We start from the raw sequence: 23,050 nt of genomic DNA on the forward strand, positions 1-23,050 counted from the left end.
TTTTGTTGAACTACATATACTCGACCAAACTTGTTTGCTAGCGTGGCCGTTGAATTAAATCAAATTGACAACCTACTTACACAGCAGGATGAAACTGTACCGCAAACCATTGAAGTTCGTTTTCAAGGTATAATCAAACAGAAGTAAACTCACTCCCCCAATTTTCTGGACATTCTCATACATATATATTCACCTGTAATTGCACCAAAATTCATGTTTATTTTACGGGCAACAAGAAATGTCAGTGCATGTCAGTGCATGTAAGTGCACGTCGGCACTGACATGCGCTGACAATATAATGTCTATGCACTGACATGCACTGACATCACTTAGGATTTGTGAAAAAGTTGAAGTCTGTACTTATATAAAATGAAACTGTGTTCAGTGCAGGATTACTTAGACGGATTTTGAATGTATTATAAGTGTCTAGAAATCTACTATCCTCCTAGAATTATCTCTATACTGAATACCAAGAGTTGATGCACTGACACATGCACTGACCGCCAAGCAATTGCACTGACTTTGCACTGACATGCACTGACGGTGCACTTACATGCACTGACGGTGCACTCACATGCACTGACATACACTGACCTTCATTAATGGTGCACTGACGATGCACTGACATAGTTTTTACCTTATAATCATGTTATCTTTTATTTCAAATGAAGAACACAATTTTAGGTAAGTAGACTGTATGAGTTTCCTCTGGTCCATCAGCTGTTCCCAAGACCCGCCTTGACTAGGGTGCTTCAATGGGACTTTGTAATTCCCTTTCCCTTTCAGCTGTGACATGGGGACATTGAAATACTTACTAGAAATCCGCACCCCAAGCCAAGGCCAATACCAAAGCATTATTGCGCCTGCAGCCAAGGATGATCCCAAATCATTGTCAAACAGGATCAGTTATACACTGGAATACTCTGAGGCGCCTAATTAATGATTCCAATACAATTCATTCATTCTTCCCACATCTATGCTTGATTTAGTACACCAGATTGTTACTTGAAAATGTAGAGAATATATATTTACTTCTATATCTTGTTATTTAGCTATGCCTGACCCAGAAACTCCGAGACCGTATGCTTTAATCATCCCCAAGTTAACTTTCTCACGGCCCCAATTTAACAAGTTCAAATTTTGCCACCACACCATCACGATGAACTAACCAATGCACTAACATAACCCTGCACGCACAGGCATGTACTGACACACCATGACCAACTTATAGATTATTGGAAACATGCACTGACATTGCACTGACATCACTGCAGTCTGCACTGACATTGCACTGACATTACTGTGGTATGCACTGACATGCACTGACCGCACTGACATTGCACTGACATTTTCCAGTGCCCTTATTTTACTACTACCACTACCACTACTGCTGCTGCTTCTTCTGCCTATCAGAGGAGGCCATGGTGGTAAAAATTAGAACACGACCGTCTTAAGAACCAGGGTGGCCGTATACCTGGTGGAAGATGCACTATAAACTTGAAGAATGGAACTCTCTTTGGTGCGCGAACGAGGCTCCGGATGGGTGCTATAAGGTCCAACGGCGCCGACCTTGAATATAATCAGTATGTTTTGATTGTGGTGGGAATGTGTGTGATACGTACCGCCCATGCAACCGTGTGCGATATCAAATTCCATCGAGAATGTGAATAAACCGGTCTTTGAGAAAGACGCGTCACTGTATGATGATGATGTTATGAGATTTGAAGCCTGTCCCAAATGCCGTTGGAATATCATTGGGGGAATAATTCGCTAAGTTCAGAAGCTTCTTGAGGAATGGTGTACAGCTGGGTATTTATACATAACTGGATAATGTGTCTCATAGCAACGAAAAATCTATTCCAGCCACTGCGAGTGGCGCAAAAAACTGCACTTTTGGGCAATAATGGCCACAAAGGGCCACCAGTGGCACATTTTCATTTCTTACTTACAAGGTGTAGAATAACCAGAGTTTGCATGGACCTGCTGTTTAAGGTATACTAGGTCAATGAATAGTTTGATCGAGCCACAATAATGGCCAGGATACCAGATCAGACAGACGATTGGTGAGGTTTTCGCCATGGCATCAACGGTAACATATTTCATGGTTTCTGTTGTTATAATGACCTTTGTCTTCATTACGAAGTCGTCGACTCGGTCGACAAACGCCTTGCTCGATCCCCACAAATATGCGACGTTAGTCGCGTTAAGCGCTTTATATTGAAATCATGTCCACCGACAAGTGAAATGTCCAAGAGGCCGCATAATCCAATATCTTGGTACAACTCAAGATGTTCGCCCACGGAAAGACCCAGACAGGGTTAAACAAAAATCTTGGCAATTTCATTCAATGACGGATCAATCTATAATTAACTCTACGATAACCTCGGAATGCGCGCTTTAAAATACACAACGGAAGCAAGGCGAAGGCGAAGGTGATAACGATCATGATGAAGATCCCAATCCGTCTCACAAGTGCCCACTCCACAAGTATTCTCATTGAACGGTATGGTAAACGTGTCTCTTCTGCATTCGTGTCTCGCATATCTCGTGACAATCCAAGGTACTCATTTCACACAGACTTCCAGGATTACCTTCGGAGGCCGTACAAGCCGATGGTTCCCCTCGGTTCCACCCTGGCTTCCATGAATAAGATCCCCTTCTGAACACAAGTTTAAGTTAGGATCAGTATGCGGTCTGTCGTTCAAAATTGTGTTTGGTATAGCATGGGCTATGAAGAGAAATCCACTTCAGAACATAGCCGTCGATGTCCGTTTCGATGAGGAAAACCGTGAGTGGGGATGTTTAGACAGCTTAGAGCTGAAAGCAAATTGAGACAACGAGAAACATATAAAGGCGGGAGCCTGAACTACCCGTCATTCCAGGACATTCTCCAGCGAATACATTCATCCACACATCCATTGATGGCTGCTCAAAGTGCGTAGACTTCTAGGAGATCCTACCACTAACGTCACAGTAAAGTCGTCTAATCAAATCGCCCTCCAGACACCTTCAAGTTCGAACGTATCAACAAGGACGATGTCGCGCTGCTTGTCATCGATCACCAAGTCGGGCTTTTCCAACTCACTCGCGACATCCAAGCAGATCAATTCCGAAACAATGTCCTCGCCCATGCCGAATTGGCCAAGGTTTTCAACCTCCCAACTGTGCTCACCACCAGCGCGGAGACTGGTAAGTAGTACGCCACTTTCCATTCCCCGTCCAACTAATTTCGTAAAAAAACTGATAAATTAACCAATGCACACAGGACCCAACGGCCCACTTCCCAAGGAAATCCTCGACATGCATCCTAATGCCCCGCTCATCAAGCGTAATGGTGAGGTCGATGCATGGGACAACGAGGATTTCCGCAAGGCCGTGAAGGCCACAGGAAAGAAACAGGTTATTATCGCGGGTATTACCACTGATGTACGTAGTAAACTTCTTGCACTAACTTGCTTCATTGCCAACTATAAAACTCTGTAATGAATAGGTTTGCACTGCATTCCTTGCATTGTCCCTTCGCGCTGAGGGATACACCGTCTTTGCCAACGCGGAAGCATCTGGGGCGCTAAGTAAACGTATTGCAGACGACGCGAATGCCAGGATGAGAGCGGCCGGAGTCCATGTATTGTCCATGTTCGCTATCATGAGCGACCTCATGAGGGATTGGAGAAACACACCTGGGTCGACGCAGCTCCTCCCATTTCTCGATAAGTACGTCCCACTCCGTATCACTTTATAGAAGCCATTGGACTCTTATACTGATGATCACGCAATTCTGACAGATATCTCGCGGTATATGGCTACCTCGCGCGAGGCCACGCAGCAGCCGTTGACAGGGGTACCATTCTTCCAGGAGAATCTGAATGAGGTCGTCGATAGCCAAGCTGAACGAATATGTTGGATGTCAAAAATTTACGTCATCGAAAATACAATGGAATTACGTCGTTTTGGATTTAGGTTATAAATTAAAGATGTCAAATCATAACAAATGAAGGGATAAACACCAATGCCTTTAAATTGTTCAACCAGATTTAGTCTTCAAAGCCAAGAATAGCCTATACAAAATATCAGAATACGCAGAGATACACAAAGCATATTGATTAGACGTACGCTATTCTGTAGAGAATGACGATTGACACCAAAATTCCAATCCACTTGCGATCTGTAATGTGGCCGATGTCCAGGTAATTGAGAATATCCTGTCCGGAAACGGTGCAAGTGGAGGGAGTGGATGATGGGTATGAGCAGGCGCAAACACCGTCGACGATTGTGTCGCAGGTGAAAGTAAGTCCTCGAAGATCCGACTAAACAATGATATGAAGGCCAAGAAGAAGGAATATCGTATAATTACTTACATTTGTCATAAGCTCAAAAGCATATTTCTGATAATCCATGTAGTGGAAGCTGAAGAACCAGAATCTAGGTAGTGAACGAGCTTTGATGCTAAAAACATACGGTCAATTGGCTTAGCCGTGAAACAGATAAGAAGATGGATACTAACAAATAACCTCCGACACTCATCCAAAAGCCATTTACACTGTTTACCAAGTTAAGAATGAACATGCGTATGGATATAAAGAAAGGAATACAATGAGCTGATTGCGAGTGCTGCAACGAATATTGGGATTAAAGATGCCACCACAAGAGCCTGACTTTCGGCAGCAAAAATGGCCAAAAAGAGATATATGACAAAACGGAAAAAGGGTGCAGCTCCAGGATGTAAACCCTACGAAAATCACGTCAGACCGAGTGGAGACCAAGCAAGAAGGATGATTTACAATCGCCCAATAGCAAATTACCGTAAAAATGACAGTAGACGCGAACAAGAATGGAATATTGACCAAGGTATTCGATAGTAGGAAAGGGAGTGTGGAGTATAGGCCATTTTTTGACTCGCGATAATAGACAGCACGCTCTTCCAAAACTAAATTTTCACGTTAAACAAATTCCGACAGATCAAACTGAACCAATGCTTACATGATGGGATACCAGCAACCGACATCTGTCAAAACATTAATTAGAAAATTCATTGGGAAGATATCAAACACTCACGAAGCCGAGGAAAGCTACGCTATAGAAATGGACGGACAAACGATCGTTGACGACCGAGTCTGAGTCCCCCAGCCTTATCCATATAGTACTATAGGTACACCTAATATAAGCAGTGCGACAACCAGGCGAAGGTGGATACTCACGCAAGCATAAGGCCCATGCCACCATACATCCCAACTCGGACACCATACGCCAGCAAGTTACGCAGGTAGTTCAAAGCCGTCCTCTCAGAGAGAACGGCTGTGTTCCAGAAGAGAGTCTCTAGTGGTCCCGCTTTCCCATGAAGCTTCGAGTCATCTTCGATGGGCTGTCCTGATCCAGATGCAACCTTTTCAGGATCGGGTATACTAGAGGATGGCAGCGACAGATAGAATTCACGGAATTGGTCTACACTTTTAGAGCTTCCGGCGAAGTCACTGTTTAAGAAGTTCATGGCATGATCTGAAGGGGAGCTCTATGATAGGTATAAGTGGATGTTGAAAAGTCATTGGAAGAAGTGAGCTCTCACAAAACGTCCAACTGGGTGGCCAAATTTCTCGAAGAATGAATCCAGTTCATCAACCCGTCCTAGATAGCACGTCTTGCCTGATGCGAGGAACATTACATTGGTAAATTGAGCCAAGGTTTCAAGTGACGGTTGGTGGATGGATGCAATGACGATCATCCCCTCTGCCTTCGAAAGCGTACTAATAGACGCCATCACTTCGCGTGCCGATGTGCTATCCAGCTAGAAGATGAAGAAGTTAAAAATAACCCGAATTGTAGTTCGGACAATTAGTACGTACTCCTGACGTAACCTCATCAAGGAATAATACGCGTCTAGATGTTTTGGTGGAGTGCTGATTAGCGTCTACGGTGACATGACAGTTTCAGTTGAAAGACATACGGAAAAGTCACCATCGCGCAAGCTGCAGTTACTCTTCTCTTTTGTCCACCAGAAATCCCGCGTGAAATAGGTGTGCCAATTCTTTGGTCGGCACATGAATTTAGCCCCAGAGCGCCCAGTACGCGATTGACCCTTTCGTTCACTTGCTTGCGAGGCAGGAGTGGCAAGCTGTAGAGACACCGATAAGTAATAGTCCGGTTCGGAGAATGTAGACCGTACTGGAGCCGCAATGCATATGTGACAGATTCCCTGACAGTAAGTACCCCTAGCAATGCATCTTCTTGTTCAACGAAAGTCGAGATCTTGTGCATCGCTTTAGGGCCCAGCGGTTGTCCATTTAGGTATATCTGGTATTAGGCTAAACGAAGAGTAAAGCATTTCGAGCTGCAATTGTACTCACAGATCCACCTTCCATCATCGTCTTCCTAAAAGCCATTACATCGAGCAGTGTGCTTTTCCCTACCAGTATTTTAGATCAAGTTGGCAAGAGTGGTAAGATAATTTTACCTGCACCAGATGGTCCCTTCATTAGATGCATTTCTGTGTAGGTAAGATGATCATTTGAAGAAAGCATACCATGAGTGCCAGTAGTTCCCCTGCCCGGATGTTGACGGAGACATCCTCAATTAAATATTTTGAGCCGCTTTTCGTCTTGACAGAGAAGCTGAGGTGCTGGAAACTGAGGACGGAACTAGGTGAATTGACCACCTCCCCCAACGAGGACGATGAACAGGATATAGAGGCCATGACTTGCAGGTCAAGCAAGATGTAGTATATGTAGTGGTTGGGTATTAGTGCTGAAACGCATTCTAGCTTTATAAAGGCTGCCAAGAAACGAACGGGGGTGGGCGTGTTTGTGAAATAGAATTTTGAACTTGAGCGGTCTTCGGAGACACAAGCGAACCGGTTCTCTTCGTCTTAAAATAGATTCAATGGATCTGTTGAATTCGGTGCGATGCTTTTGAAGTCCGTTGGATAAGGGATGCTATGTTATCTCCTAGTTTTGTGTTGTTCCGGATACTTAGTGGGGTAGGGATGTGTATGTAAGTGGGCCTATACGTATATCACACCACATCGTAATAAATCTGTTCTGAATGTATGTTAAGCGCGTGGCGGTAATGGTAGATTTACGAACGTACATCATTTTGACTTTGGCTGTATCGGGATTAACTGTATCTCTCTAGCTTGCTTGCCCTTCTCTTCCAAGTTGTGGATTCGGCAACGTGCAGCATGCGGAAAATACAATCATACTCCTGAACCCTCACAGCACAAGCATGTGGTTCTACCTGCCTGGAGACTGATCGGTATGGCATAGGAATGTCAGAAAGTTCCGAACATGCAGGAGGAAAGGAAAAGACGAGTCAAGTTGATGGTTTGGTGGTTTGACAAGATAGGTTCCTGATGAATAATGGTCACGTTTTACCTGAACAGAGTCATGTGACTAAATTACTAGTCGCGTCAACACGCGTCTGTTCCGATGTGCGGGGATCAATTGGTCATAGATGGTTAGATTTGCTACAAAAGTTTCAAAATTTATGGTTCAAAATTGCTTTGTTAGCGTTAATTATTTCTATATCCGGCACAAATCCTTGAGAATACTGAAAATGGATGAACATGACTGCGTTTTACGAGTATTGTCCAAGATTGTGCACGCGAAAGGCACGAAACCTTGTCACATTATAAAAACACCCTTACCCTGATCTTTGTGCCAATATACTTGGTTTATTAATGCCCATTGAGATTTGGCATGTTTCAACTTGTGGACCCATGTATGTCAACTTTGATTTTGATTATGATTTTGAATATGCTTTGAGGGTTAAAGATTTGAGCTATAGAATATGGGAACGTTCGGTGAGACGCGGTGACCCTTAGAGGTGTTTGGTACAAAAAACTTCGAAGTCTTCAAGATATGACAGTATGAAAGGGTGTACAACCTTTTCTGACAATATGTCCTTCAAATGAAGTGGTTCAGTTCCACCCAGCATACGATTCGAGCTAAAATCAGCACATCTATTCTATCCCTACATGGGCCATAGTGAGTATGATATTGACAGGACCTATTATTATCTTGCTCGGGGTCACGGACAACATTGCTAATGAATCATTATTTTAGGATACACGTGAGGTATGTCGAGGCTTGCTAATGGTGTCCTATTCGTGGAGCCCCGAGCTGGTTCTACAGTAATTAATAGCCAAATCAGACATAAAAATTGGCCAATGGGCTTATCTGGTGCAGCTCGCAATAGTTGGTTCACAGTAGTAGATTCAGTGCTGGCCAATCACTATGATTTGTCCTAAACATCGATGGCTGGCGTTTGGTCCCAGTATTTTCACCAAAGAGTTAATTTGCAAGGCAGCAAGAGCATCTCCATCATTTCTGAAGTCCGACGACATTCCAATGTTCGAATTAGATTTCGATAGGAGTCCGTTACAGTGGTCACTGGTGGAGGCCTTTGTTTTATGTGTAGGTATTAATGCCAACTTCGGGCAGGGCCAGAACAACCCCCTTGGACTTTTCAAGTCCAAGATCATCAAACCAAATGAGAGCACGGTGAAAGTTACCTCTGGTTGAGGTCAGTGATTATATGGGGGTGTTACAGTAAGCTGTGCATGATTTACATCTACCAGAATACCACCCGATTTCGATCTCCCGGTCGCGTTCAAATAATATAGAAAGGTCGGAGGATTGAGTTGCTGGAGATTTAATACATAAAAGATAGCGTTTTTGGATTAAAGTTATGCATTTCCATTGGCAGATCTACACTAAAGGTCCAAACATCGAAACCATAAAATATGTCCATTGAAGTAGCGTTACAGACGGCAGTGTACAGAGAAGTACGCCCATCGCGCCTCATCATCACGGGTCATCATCATACTTGTTCAACTTTCTTGGGAGTAGTGGGACTTTCTACCTCCTCCCAGTCATCTTCTATATTCCCTGTCGACCGCCCAAGACCACCCTGTTGTGCAACAGAGGCAGACAACACGCGCTCGTTCCTCACTGCCCATCGTTCACGGAGGACAATGAGGCCGCGCATGACACTAAATATGACGATCTGAGCAACAGCGATACCGATGATGTACGCTGCAAGCTTCCCTCCCTGTTTCTTGGGGTCAAGGAAGGAGTACGCTGTGGATGTATGAGCGCTGGTTGCTATAATGAAAATGAAACGGGACGTACTATAGAAGCCTTGGGTGTCGTGGGTGATGTATGCAACGCCAAGGTAACATATCAGAAGCACAACTGTGATAGGAAGTGCTAGCCATGGCGGGGGCGGCGAATTGGTGAGAAAAATCTCTATAAGAGCGAAAGCCGTGTTGAACGCGTGGACAGAGAGATTAGACCATGCTGTACATTGGAGAAAAGAAAACCAATCAATATTTTCAACAGAGGAACATCCCAGGTATTGTTGTCTACGCACAGGTGAACGTGTCTTCAAAGGTCGCTGGGCCAGAAAGTAGTGCCCAGTAGACAATCGTGACTAGGATAGCTGCAAAGTTAAGTAGGATGAGGTAATGCTATTTAAAAGACTTAAGATGTGAACTTACGAAACGTGACGATGGTGGCATGCAACAAGACATGTAATGCCTGTAGAATTTTCGGCCATCGCTGGAGAGGATACCCCGCTCCAGTGCCTAACCTTCGCCATCGTAGCGCGTATGCGATAGTTTGTGTGGTCGATGCAAAGTAGTAAGCGCATAGTCCCGTGTATGTTAGGTAAGTGAAGTATGAGAAGTAACTGTCGGGTAAGATTAGCAAAATGTCGGTAAGAACATTGTACAGGGGAAAATAATAAGTTAAGATCAACGTGGAATTGTGACTTAATCCTCAGAGCTGAGAGCCAGGGAGAAATATTTCCCCATGAGATCAACCACGTTTATTGCTTCATGCAAGTATGCACTTCGCTAAATGAAATCACCCTAAGCGGGATATAAATAGCAACTTTCTCCAGCGTTGAAGAACGGTGCAACACAACATTAAAAAACAACACAGCACCACGCACCTGCTCGCATCATGTAACCTGACCGCATTCCATATTAGTGTGACCAGCAGAGTAACGAGCGTGTATAGCGAAATTATAGTCCGCAGCATAGCTAACGAGGTGGGATATCTGAGGAAAGGGGATGTGACGAATTTGTGGGAGGTGTCGAAGGTCTGGTCTGGTGGCATTCCCAGACGCGAGTAGATATTTAGTCGGACCATATTTCGTTAGTTACGGTGAGTGTAGTAGTAAGAAGAGGAAAGATAGCCCCCAGGAGGCGTAAAGCTATGTCATGGCGAGAAGCAATGTGAGTGTGAGTATTTTGCAAAGCGAAAGGAATGTGAACACGCGAAAAAGAACGGCCGTGATCGCAGCGTCGGCGATCAGGTAGAGAAATGAAATGACATTATGGGGGGAAGTAGTTTGACAACGAACGTTTGCTCACCTTAACCTGAGGCTTAAAACCAAGAGGTAAAAAGAGGTTATCCAACAATGCCAACTTCTATAGTCCTCCTGAGTCCGATGCGCTATCAATAGCCGCTTTGTCTTCACTTTCGATCTTTGTGTCGTTCCGTAGCCTGTCAATAATAGAACACCTATTCAAAAACATATGAATGAATGAATGCCCTTCCACGGTCTGCTACCCAATAAAATAGAAAACGGAAGACAGTCATTTGGCGCATCCCAAGAAGACACGTATCAGCATTCACTGAGTGATCGTCTTATCGGACAATATAGCGCAATAGACGAGGAATGCGATACCGATACTGGCTATCAAACGGTCGGCTAAAAGGAGGGCTTCCACAACCCTGGGAGAAAGAAGCAACGCACCTGAGGCCTTAGAGGGATGCCGCTCCGACTTTTACAACTTAATACGTCTACCTGAAGGCGCGAAGCGTCCTAAATAACCAACGCAGTGACAGAGAATATGGGGACAGGGATGTCAATCCAAGAGAAGAACCGTCTTGGATGGAGCAAGACGTGGTTCAAGACGAAGAGCGCGGGGTCCGACAGAGGGATTGAATTTGAAAAACCAGTGAACCAAAAAGGGATCCCGCGAATGTAGATTTCAAGTCGTATCCGAGGCGGGTCGCCAGAGCTTGCCCGAAGGAGAATGCAGAATTCGCTGTAGCAGGTCTTTCGATGTCTATATGTGGCAATTAGAAATCATGTTCTGCTGCTTCCAGCACACAATGAGGCTCTCAAATACCGCTCACCAGTTCCAGATAGTACTCTATGCCAGCACGCACGATTAAAGTCGGAACGTAGGCAGGCCGTGCTGCAGAAACGCCGCAAAACGAAACAAACTGTCCACATTGGTCAGTTCATAGACTAGAGAAATGCCAATGGTGTTGAATTACGTACCGTGGAGAATCTACAACAGCAATAAAAATGCACAAAGGAGCAGTCAGCCACCCAAATCACTACAGCGACGTCAACAAGAGAGAAACGTAAAAGCAAGGGAGTGTGTGGCCAAGAAACAAAGCGTGCTGGCGTTGGTTGTAAGGTCGACGTGACCGTTAACCGAAGAGAAACCAAAAATGATGATGATGGTGATATACATAGAATCCCACATGTGCGCTCTGCGCCCGGCCTCGGTAGCCTTCGGTAGCGGAGACGACGATCGCGAGGGTTGCGGTCGTGATCAAGTTGGACATGCCGCGATAAGCGAGCGGGCGGGGCAAGACTCCCAAATTGAAATTGGACTCCACCAAGCTCGAAATCAAAACCCACCGAAAGGCTTCGAAGAAGCAAAGTAATAAGACCAAGTCTCGAATTTAAACTTGCCCAGTACTTGAGAAGCTAAAGAACGAACGAAGGGGGAATTGGGAGAGGAAAAAAGAAGACTTGACCACCACGGTCCAGCGTGGGTTTTAACAAATGGTTGGGGGAAATCCAATCAGTTGAACGGAAACGTATTCTGGCATATAAATCATATCACCGATAACTCTACATTGATTCTTTGACGCTTGTCGGCGTGGTTATGGTTATGTGGGCAAATATAAATATATCCAACTACAATGTTGGTGTGATTTTGTTGCAGTTGTAACGGAGACTGTACATCAAGAGCTGCAGACATGCCGCCGCCATAGCCTGTCACAACCTCAGTCAATTTCACACTAGCCTGAGGACTGGACATGGCAAATCAAATTCAGTGACGACGACGATCAAAGGTGAACGAAAACTGTCTTTCATTTCCCATCATGGTATTTCGTTTTCTCCGTTCGTCGTTGTAAACGGGTGCTAGAGAGAATGAAGCGCTTTGGATGGGCGGTAGAGTCAAATATTACACACACACTGTGAAACACAAATATTCATCATTGCATAACCCAATCCCATGTGTGAAGGACAACGATGGGTAAAGTTAGCTCACACTAATTGGGTGTTCCCATCCTCCTGATCTCATTCCACAAAACCCGATCGGGTGCCGGCATCACAGCCTCTACGACCCATAACATAGCCCCACATCCGACAATGATTTAAAATTCAGAAACCTCAACCTTCTCAATACTGGTGCCTGTGACAGTTGACTCCTTCTGAACAGATGCGTTGGCCGCGCTGAGGTAGGTATCTAATAGCACACAAAGAGATAAAGATGGTTCGATCAGAAAACGAGGATGGATGGATGTAGTTTATAACAAAGATGCAAGTGACGTACTCCAGAACAAACTAACCACACTGACTACCACCAATCTCAGATGCGGCGGGACGAGTGAAAAGTTGATAATCTGAGTCGGAATGTATACGCCCCAATTACGGATCAGAGTCGGTACGTAGGCCTTTTGAACCGCTACAGTGTCAGACTAACAAAGTTATCGAGTTTAGGAGTGGGCATACAGCTTGGACCCTTGGTACCACTTCCTCTGGCTTGCCCTCTAGACAACTCATCGCTCCATAAAAGAACGCAACGGCGACTAGAAATATTGTCAGCTAAACTGGGGTATAGCAGGGGTCTAGCACATACCCGGGGTGAGAACAGCTTGATCAAGGAAAACCTAACGAGTTCCAAGGATTAGAAGATAGAGTACCAGAGGTTCAAGTCACGTACCCGATAAGCCAAAGCTCGCGTAGGACTCGCAAACTTTAGCTGGTTCAGGAGCTGATACCACTTTGTCATGGCTGGGCCAAAAATGGCACCTCCGTAAAACGTGAGCCTCGCCGTTCTCGTCCACTATAATAAACTGTGAGCACCCATAATCACACTGCTCGTCGACAGGAGTACACACGTACATCATGGTCTCGTCCCTTCCGTTCCACTGCTTGCTGAGCAATCAAATCTCCTGCACCGAACAGTACACCGGCTGTAAGACATTGTGTGAGCATAGGCCTGCGGATGAGGGCGGCGCTGAAGAGGAAGTTGGGTTATGAATCATCATGAGCGACGAGTTTGGCTGGCCCATTGGTACGGTTACAGAATTAAAGTGTTGGTGTTGGAACACATACTTATAGGAACGAAGAATGTTGGCGGCCATGGCGATTCTTCGAAGTGATAAAATGAGGAAGAGGTAGGTTTCAAACGGCTAGTCCTCCCCAACCGTGCTCGGCGCCAATTGTCAATGGGCGTCACACTGCACGTGTAAATCATTCGGCAATATATATATCCCGGCAGCACCAATTTTATCTCCGCTTTTATAAATTTAACTCCGATACCTACTAGTAACCCTAGCCTCAGACAGGGTCTCAGTCGAAAGCACCGAGAGAATGCTAATTACACGATGGGATATTCAGAATATAGAACTCCCACAAAGTAGGTGATCAAATGTTACAACATACTTCAAATTTATTGGGCCATCCGTCTTTTACATTCATTTGAAATATAATGCTGCCAAATATATAAAGCACCTTTGTATGTGGTCACTGGTAAGAAACTTGATATATTTGATAGCACATTATATTCCAAATGGATGGCCCCAATTGCAAGGGGCCCTCCCCGGAGCTTACCGAGAAGTCAACCCTACCCTTGAGGTCAAGGGAGTGGCTGTGTTCAAGGGTGAGGCAGAGCCTGACAAGTCACAAGCAAAATTGCCATTGTACATAATTGTATTGTGCTTCCTGTCGACCTATGTGAAGATATTGTAAGGCGAGAAAGTACTTAAATGACGTCAACATTTGAGGTATAATTATTGTCCAATTGCCCATTGGCCCCAATATAGTTCCAGTATGTTGCAACGTTTGATTACCTACTTCGTGGGAGCTCTATTTTCTGAATATCCCAACATGTAAACTAAACTTCTTCTCCAGTCATGGTCTAACTATTTATCACTGGTATGCGTTGATCAAATTTTTAATTCTTTTGCCATTGTATACAATGATTGCAAAAAAGGAATTATAGTTGAATATTTAAATCACAAGTCGTCCAATGTCGAAGAGCTGGGGTAAAATTCTCCTATAGTATAATCTACAGGCTTAATTCCCCAAATGTACGAATGGGACCCATCGTCGGTATCCTACCCCACTGAGACGTAACTGGAGCGTAGCGTTGTGAAGCGCTTGTGCGGATTGGGAAATATCAGGCATCAATGGATTCGCTTTGTCATCCACTGATTCGAAGAGTTTTGCATAGAACGCATCAGCAACTGTAGGCCCGTCCTCGTCGGCTATTTTCCTATCATCAGAGGGAAAATAAGACACCGTTCGTCAGGAAGAATTGCCTGATAAGAAGCATACCACATAGTAGCAACGACGCTCCTGTACCCAGAGAACAACATGCACGCGCCAATACTCATAGATTCATCAGGTACTGCCATATCCCCCATGGCTGTTTCACATGCGCAGAGAAACGCAAGAGAACCGTTGGGGATAGATTGTTGCATGATCTTCACAATGCTCAACTTCCCGTCGTGAACAAAAAGTGAACTGTCCAGAGGACTTGATGGATCCTGTATTCCATGGCATGCAAAGTGAGCAATAGATGCTGTTTGTAGATGAGAACAGATTGTGTCGATGGTAGCACCTGGGCCACCCGTAGATCCAAGTTCAATAATGCAGTCAGACGGAGCCTGTTTCTTGATTTTATGGAGTTCGATGGAGGCGGACGGCAACTCTGGATCCAACACAGCCAAGAACTGAAAAGGTACCCCTTCCGATGTTGTATTCTTCTTCGTCACTGAGGATAAGAGTAGACCAACTGTAGGTATGTATGATGACACCAAATAGTCAGAGGTACACTGTAATGAACCTTGATCTAGATTGTAACATCCCGCCGCATGGATAGGAAGAAAAGAGAAAGGTCCAGATGGACACCATTTTACACGCTGGGGTGATTGTAATTTCTAAGGTTCAAGAAACCAACTCAGCGTGCGTCGATGGTACAAAATAATCTACAAAACCGACCTGGAAACCAAGAGCGTCTATTATAGGCTTGACAAGGTCATCCCATAGGGTGAGTAAGACGTATTCAAATAGACTGTCGGACGAAGGCCTTGTTCTACGCCGACCGAATGCGCCTTTCGATCTTAATCTGTTCAGCGCAGGTGATTTTTCCAGCATATCATCGGTCCAGATTTCCTGGACAGAGATGAATTGGTCCACTTCTCCTCTTAGATCAGGGGTTGGACCGCACGCCAACCTTGTTATGGTCACCAGGCTAAGCAAGGTCTCTTCTGAAAGATTATCAAGGCATATATAGTGGACTGTCTGAGCAGTCATAACAAGACATGCGCTCACGTCTTGTCCCGGCACAAGGAATATAATGGGACAGTCACTTGCCGCTCGTCGGAGAGATTCTATTCGTGGGGATTGAAGGAAATCTTCGAACCCGGGTATGTTTCGGACCTCGTTAATACCTTTAGACCATTCATCATCAAGCTTTCTGAACTGAGCTTCTTGTGCCTCGAGCGACATTTTGGATTTATTATCCATAGCGGGGTCTGCAGAAACCGAATTGCGATACGATGCATGCTCTAATTCTCCTGCAAGTTGCTGCAATCTCTGCGCAAGAACGGGTGATTTTTCCTGTAAGCGATCAAAGGACGTGCGTAGATGTAGGGCTTGTGCCCAAAAAATGGCTCGTCCTCCCTCCAAGAACTCGACCGCCTGGTTAAAATTTTCCACCTTGATGGCGCACCAAGCTGCCTTCGAAGCTAGACCCGACCTGGAGGTTTGAATTGTGTCTTGTCGCGAGTATATATCAAGGCTGAGGGAAGCCATTTGCGACAAGCTGCGCAAAGCAACCTCATATGCCTCCAGTGCGGAAGTGTGTCCCAGAGCGTCTGCATGATACGACCAAGTGTCAGCAATATTGTGAGCAGTAAAAGCACTATGAGAGGCGTTCTGAGACGCTGCCTTGAAGGAAAGCATCGCTGAATCTAGATATACCACCTCTTCTGTACGTAGGTACGCAAGTACCAGAAGGTTCGCCAGATCCATCAACGATACGTATCGATGATAATGAAAAGGTGGATAAAGTTCAAGTGCTTTTTTATGCAAGGATGCGGCTTCGATGAAGTGGTCTTTTTCACGTGAGGTTTTGAATAAGCAATGTAGTGCATGTCCAAGATTGCTTAGATACATGGGTTGAAGAGGGCTGGGCAAAGGAAGGAGATCCACCGCTTCTCGGTATCGTTGCACGGCCTCGATGAGGTACTCTTGTTCGTTATCCAATTTATACTGATCCAGGAGTGTGCCTGAGAGACTGTTGAGGATGGTGGCATTGTTGGAACGACCAGAATCAGAAAGGTTTAGGGCCTCCCTGCACAGGGAAATTGCTTCCTCGAGTCTACCCCGAGTCGCTTCCTTTGATTTCGTGTGGGTTTTCGCCCCGAGTGCGTTAGCGAGGTTAATGAGAGAATACCCCCTGCTGGGGTGAGAACCAGAATGGCGCTGTAAGGCTTCTCGGAGTAACGTTACCGCCTCTTCATAATCGTTCTCAAAGCCGGTTTGTTCATAACGCAGCAGAAGAGTCTGTGCAAGGTTATTGACAAATCGCGATCGCATTGGGTGTAACGGTGTAAATAGTTCAAAGGCTTCCCTATAAGTCAAAATGGCTTGGTCCATAGTGGCTCGATCACCAGTTTGGCGAGACAGAGCGTTAAGGGAGTTTGCGAGATTGGTCAGATATTCAGCACGTCTGGGGTCTCGAGAGGGCATACGCGCGAGGTTATCCTTGTGCAATGCTATAGATTGCTCGAGATCACCTCTTTCGCCGTTAAGTTCGAACCGATACACGAGCGCAGTCGCCAAGTTGTTAATGGCCATATGTTCATTTGAACCAGCGGTCCCCGTTGGTTGCGCTCGTTCCAAATCTACGGCTTCCTGATACATTGCGATGGAGCTGTGAAGGTCAGCCTCTTGACCACTTAGATCATACCTTGCCATGATGGCATTAGCAAGATTGATCGTGTATATCGGTCGATCGGGATGTGATTGAGGCAATGAATTAAACACCTGTCTATGCATGTCAATGCACTCCCGTAGATCCTCTGGTAATCCCATGCAATCGAATCGAGTCTTCAAGGCGTGCGCAAGGTTGTGAAGAGGTTCGTATTTCTCTTCTGCATCCCCTGCACACAAAATTGAGCGGCGGAATAGAGAGATAGCTTCATTGAGATGCCTTTGTTCGCTTGTTTCTCCATACAAGTCGACCAAAGCGTCAGCCAGGCAGCGAACAGCATTTGAGAGATCTGGATGAGAATCAGACTCAGTCGTTATAAGATCAACGCTCATCCTGTATTGAGATATTGCCTCTTCGAGATTTTCTATGTCTCTCTCCACTTCGAATCGGCTTTCGAGCGCTCGTGCAAGCCTACGAAGAAATATATGGCGCCGGTCAGCTGGCAAATGTGACATTTCCAATACATCTCTCCGTAAAGCAATACATTCATCGATGTCTCGGAGCTGTTCTGTGTGTTTGAAACGAGTTTGAAGCTGGGCAGCAAGGTTGTCGAGGAAAATATGTTGGTTACTGTCATTTGTAGGTACAAGATTGCGCGCACCACGCCCAACTGCAATCGATTTATCGAGATCTTCCAGTAGTCCGTTTTTACGGAAGCGGTCCTCTAGGGCACAGGAAAGATTGAATAGACCTTGGCGGTGCAAAGTACTGCTTTGAGGTATCTTGGAAAGGGCGAAGCAGTAAAGCGAAATTGCTCTGTTTAAATCGTCCACATCTAGTGACGCTTCGGATCTCATGTGCTCCGTACAGGCAGCATGGAACAGCTGGAATTGTATCTCCTCGTCGGCTTCCATGTTTCTCTATGATCTGGGTGAGACGCTTTGGCATTTCAAAAGAGGGGCACAACCAACAAGGAAGTTGTAGTATTCTGCGCCATCATCAGCGGTGAGAGGCTCAGAAACGGACGTTCCATCCAAAGAAAGCGAGGACATGTGCGCTCCAAGGTCGCCATCGATATCTGTGCCCATCGTTGTATCGGAAAGCGCAATAGGCTGCATAAGCAACCGTGGATGCAGGCAAGGTTCGCTCGAAAATAAGCTGCCGCAGAGCACTTGATAGTCGGAGGTAAGGTGGGTCCCTTAACGTCCAGGGCGGCTGTTAACCCAGCTTGTCAATGTCTATAACATACACTCCAATCCGTCGAAAGCAACTCACCGTATCACGTCATGGAATCCATGTTTAAGCCTACTATTCCCGTTAGGATGCATGAGCACGAGATTCGAGAGTCACTAGTCAAAGGGTCAACCGGTCGCTGTTGAAGGCCGTTCCGACGTTGGCGAAGCCGCGAACCCGTGTCTGAATTTCAATATCCATTGCCGATCACGGCTTAGGGTTGCCATCACACTTTTATGGAAAGCGAGACTGTCAAGCCTCAAAAGCCGTTGCCAAACATTGACCGGATGAGTTTGCCGGTTATTTGTTTGATCCAGAGGCGCAACCTGACCCCGGAAACCCCCTTTGGGTACCGTCGTCTCAGCCACTGCCAAGCTCGACTCGGATGGTGGCATTCTGTTGGGCGCCTCAACCTCGACCTACTACATGTTCAGCAGGGATTTATTTTGAAAGACTGCCACTCATTCGGTAACACCAAGGATTACCCGTGGGCCAGGATTACCGTGTGAGCGTCAGTCGATCAAACTCATTGCCAGGTGTTTTCCTCAATCGAGTCTCGACTCACAGAGCGGATGGATGCGCTTGAGGGTCAATCATTGGCCCTTTGATCCCTTTCCCAAAATACAGCGTTCTGATTTATAGCAAGAAAATTACAGTATACAATCTTTGGTATACCTTAACAGTAGTTAGTGTACTCTAGTAGGTTTGCTTTGCTACTAATAATGTGAAGCGTATGGGAGTCAAATTTTGTATATGAAGAACAATAACATTTGATTAATGAGCATAGTAGACATTATAGCTCAGAGTGTCTCTTTTAACACACTCCACCTGTGCCCGCCTTCTCTATATTTAGGGGATCCAATTCAAACCATTATGTGTTGCACCTGTCCTGAAATGGCAAACTCATAAATGACTCTCTTGAACATTTCCTTCACCAAAGAGATTGTGCAATGGAGATAATATAACCTCAAAAAATAAATTTCATGTTAAAAAGTTACTTACAAATGGGTCATAACTTGTGGGTCGGTCAGCAAGTTCTCAGCGTCTATGTGCGTTGATGGTAGATCACAAGCTACAGTCGTTGTAGGGCCTTTATTATACATGATACTATCAATTTCCGCCATAATGTCTTGATATAAACTACTTTATAGGGTTTTATTACATCTATACAATTGCCAGACAGTGCTATCAAATGTTTTTGTGAATGGGAGTGAGCATTTTACGAGGTTAACTTGTACATGTGTTGCGCGCGATTAAAAGTAGCCATTTTACTTGCATTTTACACCAAACCCCACGGGCGGGCCGCTCATGCTGCTGCAAGCAGCGCGGGAGCACTAAATCCCCCCTTTTTTGCATGGATGCTCTTATATATGCACCACGTAGCGGAGAAATTGTGTACATATAGTCTACTACTGTAGACAACCTGATCTTATTAAATTCTAACTATGTCTTTTGGCGGCACTAGGTGCACGGAGTCTTTGCTCGCCGAGAGTTTGCCAAGCGTGCCCGGCTTGACAACCCGATGATGTTTGGCAACGGCTTTCGAGGCTTGACAGTCTCGCTTTCCATACACTTTTACGTAGTTTGCTTTTTTGGTCAACTTAACTACCGCTCGCCGACTCAACCAAGACTCAACGGAGAGTCGAAAACAAATATCTAACGGCATCCAGTTTGTACGATACAAAATCAATAAATTCAGACGGGATCTTGAAGCATCATGATGAACTATCATCCTTCTCTGAATCACCTTTTCCGTCCATTTGAGGATACCTGTCTTCCAATGTTCGTACAGGTCCCGTAAACCAGTAGAGCCCTCCATATGTTGGTAAGTAGAAATAAATGATAGATAGAAGCAAAGTTCCGCCTGTACACTCAAAAATTAGTGTTCGAATTCTTCATGCCAATGGTGACTCTCGCACCTAATACAACAGCCGTATAATTCATATTATTAGAGCTGGGACTGGGACTTGCTGGAAACATGAGAGCCAGCACCATGAACAACATGAATGTCACTGCTGTGATTGCTACCGGTAGTCCCTTTTAACGTTTAAATATCTTTAATTTCAAAAGTTAAAGTGTATTGGTTGAAGGAGAAAACGTACGGCTTTTCCCAGATTGAATGGACCCGGATGGAACTCTTGCCCTCCCATAAATCTTGCAAGAATTGGAATGGAATAGGCAACATATTGTCCTGCTACAACCAACGAAAAGACAGCGCCGATGGCGCTTGCCCCAGCAAAGGCCAATAGACCCAGGAGCAATGAGAGAGCAACTGAAAACCAGACACATTGCAATGGAGAATGTGTTCTGGAATTGACGTTGTATAGAAATGACGAGAATGGAAGTCCGCCGTCCCTTGAAAAAGCAAAGATTTGCCGAGAGCACGTCGTTAACTAGAAGCATTTCAACTTCAGATTCCGGGGGTCTAGAGAAGAAAGTATTGTGCCGCGGCATACCATACTGCTTCCCATTGTGAATCTATATAACGTTGTCAGTACCTCATTTTGGTCGTAGACGAGTATAACGTACTGCACAATCACGATGACGGCCCAGATTGCCAGGGTTCCTTTCTGACCGAAAGAGTTGAATAGAATCTTAAACATCATCATTAGTATCGATAACAGACATAAATGCAGAAAGCATATACCGTTGCCATTGGCTGCCCGATAGGGCTACTTAAAATGTTACCCGTATCGGTACCCATCGTAAATGCAAGTGCAATATTTAATCCTAAAAAAATGTGACGTCTGAGTTGAACTTTTCGTTGAATGCAAAGACGTACCCCATCCAATAATCACGCTCGATGTCGCGGCGAGAATGATAGCGAAGGGAATGGCGACATTGGCATTTTTAGCTTCTTCGCTGATATGTACAGTTGAGTCGAAACTACCTAATTAAACAGCATGAAGGGGAAATAACGTCAATATTGGTAGATGTATGGAAAGAATGAGGCTCACCGATTGCCCACAAAGGACTCAGGAAACTGAGAATAAACGCCCATCCATTGTTCCATCCGGAGACTGCGTGTGGTCAATTTCTGAAACTATCCGAAGAAGAAACGGAGTTCATACTATTATTGAACGAGCCAAACGCGTATCGCGCATGGTTTTTGAACTCGTCGGGTGTGGCAGACGGCAAGGCAATGATGAGCCCCAGGCACAATCTAATTCAGAGGTAAGTTTCAGGCAAGAGTTGAATTAACATTGAGACTCAATAATCGAGTTTCGAACTCACAGGATATTCAACACGATATAGGGCGTCTGTAACCTTGCGACGATAATTGGATTCAGACTACATATCACTCCGTGAGTGAGGAGTAACGCGCAGTATACTCCACTAAATGAAAGTACGTCGTCACTCAACATATAGAGTGCATTATCATCTAATATTACTCACAACGTCTGTGCAGTAGTGGCTTGAAAGTTAAGCCCCGATCCAATGCTCGCAGCCGCCATAATCTGCACCGCACATCCCCAATCGACGGACGCTACACTTGCAATATTTCCTACAGTGTTGGAGTCTTCACATATTGTTCATGTTCGTTAGACTAAGGCTTATCAGACAGCGAGGTGATAACAGTTTTTACGCACATCCCACAATCCATGAAAGGAGGCATCGCCATCTAGGTGACGAGAACTTGAACGTCCAATAGTATAGTCCTCCGGATGTCGGTGCAGCCGAGCCTAGTTCGGCCATTGCAAGCGCGATGAAAGTAAGAAATATTCCACATACGGCCCACTGTAGGTGGCCATTCCAAAATTAACCACAAGGAATTATGAAAGATAAGCAAATTCATAGTTGGAGATTATTGACGCGGAGTACTTACACCCCATATCATTGCAGATGCACCTCCATAAGGTATCGAGTATACAAGCACGGAACTGTTTTCAAAGCATAACCCAATCAGCCATCCGCCGGAGCCATACATCACATCGAATGTAGTTCAACGCACGCTAAAGACGGGACAAGCCCAATTATACTGAACCCAATCCCGAATAGTTCCACCGCACTGAAGTTGCGCCGAAATTCTATGAAAAAGACAAACATCAATTCGGCGTCAGTGTCAAGCCAAGCTTCTTGTGAGTTCAACTCTTTTAAAGACCTTGTTTATACCCCAAGCGCGCCAGGACCTCTGCGTCTGTCGCTTTGCCTGTACCGTTGCTCCCATCACCATCAATACTCATAGTTGTCTGAACAGGCGACGTCTTCTCCTGCTCGTGTTCCATCGTGCACGCAGAGTTGGAGGTGTTAACGGAAAGTGGTCGGAAGCAAGGAATCGATGTGGCGACTTTGAACTGTGGGAAGGAGTTATTCAATACCCGTATGTAAACGCGATCCAAGGCCGATAGTGAGCACATTACGTTCACGAATAAGGAATAACAAAACTAAAGATAGGGGTGTAGCCGATAGTCTGACATTCAGTGACATAATCTGGTTTATTTTTGTGACCTAACGTGTATCTTGAAAGCCGAAATTATAGTGGCATCGCACTCGGGCACCAGATTACCTGCCAGACGCCAAAGGTTTGTGCAGAATACGTTTCAGATGATTTTAGAGACAACTCTGCGGCTATCTACTTCTGAGTCTCCCGTTTTCAATGATTTGTTTTGAACGACTGTT

General features: G+C 45.2%; 6 protein-coding genes across 6 annotated transcripts; 1 reads left to right on the plus strand and 5 right to left on the minus strand.

The window, feature by feature from the left end:
- Positions 1 to 2,921: 2,921 nt before the first annotated feature.
- JR316_0011253 (putative hydrolase YcaC) lies at positions 2,922 to 3,870 on the plus strand (the record flags this gene model as incomplete). The annotated part of the gene is made up of 5 exons (XM_047896910.1): positions 2,922 to 2,934; positions 3,004 to 3,189; positions 3,266 to 3,426; positions 3,491 to 3,714; positions 3,786 to 3,870. The coding sequence occupies 5 exons, from the start codon at positions 2,922 to 2,924 to the stop codon at positions 3,868 to 3,870; spliced, it is 669 nt and encodes a 222-aa protein (XP_047743319.1).
- A 154-nt stretch (positions 3,871 to 4,024) lies between these two features.
- JR316_0011254 (ABC transporter G family member 11) lies at positions 4,025 to 6,688 on the minus strand (the record flags this gene model as incomplete). The annotated part of the gene is made up of 16 exons (XM_047896911.1): positions 4,025 to 4,058; positions 4,114 to 4,307; positions 4,359 to 4,446; positions 4,505 to 4,540; positions 4,593 to 4,729; positions 4,782 to 4,927; positions 4,981 to 5,005; positions 5,056 to 5,143; positions 5,199 to 5,509; positions 5,564 to 5,782; positions 5,841 to 5,874; positions 5,942 to 6,109; positions 6,161 to 6,288; positions 6,342 to 6,400; positions 6,449 to 6,464; positions 6,518 to 6,688. 16 exons carry the CDS (start codon positions 6,686 to 6,688, stop codon positions 4,025 to 4,027), a joined length of 1,854 nt encoding a protein of 617 aa, XP_047743320.1.
- A 2,123-nt stretch (positions 6,689 to 8,811) lies between these two features.
- JR316_0011255 (uncharacterized protein) lies at positions 8,812 to 10,145 on the minus strand (the record flags this gene model as incomplete). The annotated part of the gene is made up of 5 exons (XM_047896912.1): positions 8,812 to 9,071; positions 9,123 to 9,290; positions 9,364 to 9,432; positions 9,491 to 9,681; positions 9,946 to 10,145. 5 exons carry the CDS (start codon positions 10,143 to 10,145, stop codon positions 8,812 to 8,814), a joined length of 888 nt encoding a protein of 295 aa, XP_047743321.1.
- A 2,259-nt stretch (positions 10,146 to 12,404) lies between these two features.
- JR316_0011256 (Protein SYM1) lies at positions 12,405 to 13,397 on the minus strand (the record flags this gene model as incomplete). The annotated part of the gene is made up of 7 exons (XM_047896913.1): positions 12,405 to 12,496; positions 12,584 to 12,704; positions 12,763 to 12,839; positions 12,890 to 12,920; positions 12,974 to 13,096; positions 13,156 to 13,270; positions 13,369 to 13,397. The coding sequence occupies 7 exons, from the start codon at positions 13,395 to 13,397 to the stop codon at positions 12,405 to 12,407; spliced, it is 588 nt and encodes a 195-aa protein (XP_047743322.1).
- Positions 13,398 to 14,331: 934 nt separating this feature from the next.
- JR316_0011257 (uncharacterized protein) lies at positions 14,332 to 18,111 on the minus strand (the record flags this gene model as incomplete). The annotated part of the gene is made up of 3 exons (XM_047896914.1): positions 14,332 to 14,530; positions 14,593 to 15,197; positions 15,259 to 18,111. 3 exons carry the CDS (start codon positions 18,109 to 18,111, stop codon positions 14,332 to 14,334), a joined length of 3,657 nt encoding a protein of 1,218 aa, XP_047743323.1.
- A 2,034-nt stretch (positions 18,112 to 20,145) lies between these two features.
- JR316_0011258 (putative amino-acid permease C11D3.08c) lies at positions 20,146 to 22,656 on the minus strand (the record flags this gene model as incomplete). Its single annotated transcript, XM_047896915.1, has 15 exons — positions 20,146 to 20,294; positions 20,350 to 20,467; positions 20,533 to 20,823; positions 20,887 to 20,908; positions 20,960 to 21,024; positions 21,078 to 21,160; positions 21,213 to 21,320; positions 21,388 to 21,450; positions 21,502 to 21,593; positions 21,665 to 21,766; positions 21,827 to 21,950; positions 22,021 to 22,168; positions 22,257 to 22,311; positions 22,383 to 22,458; positions 22,533 to 22,656. The coding sequence occupies 15 exons, from the start codon at positions 22,654 to 22,656 to the stop codon at positions 20,146 to 20,148; spliced, it is 1,620 nt and encodes a 539-aa protein (XP_047743324.1).
- Positions 22,657 to 23,050: the final 394 nt, after the last annotated feature.

This window comes from Psilocybe cubensis, chromosome 11, assembly GCF_017499595.1.
Source record: "Psilocybe cubensis strain MGC-MH-2018 chromosome 11, whole genome shotgun sequence".
Classification (NCBI taxonomy): domain Eukaryota; kingdom Fungi; phylum Basidiomycota; class Agaricomycetes; order Agaricales; family Agrocybaceae; genus Psilocybe; species Psilocybe cubensis.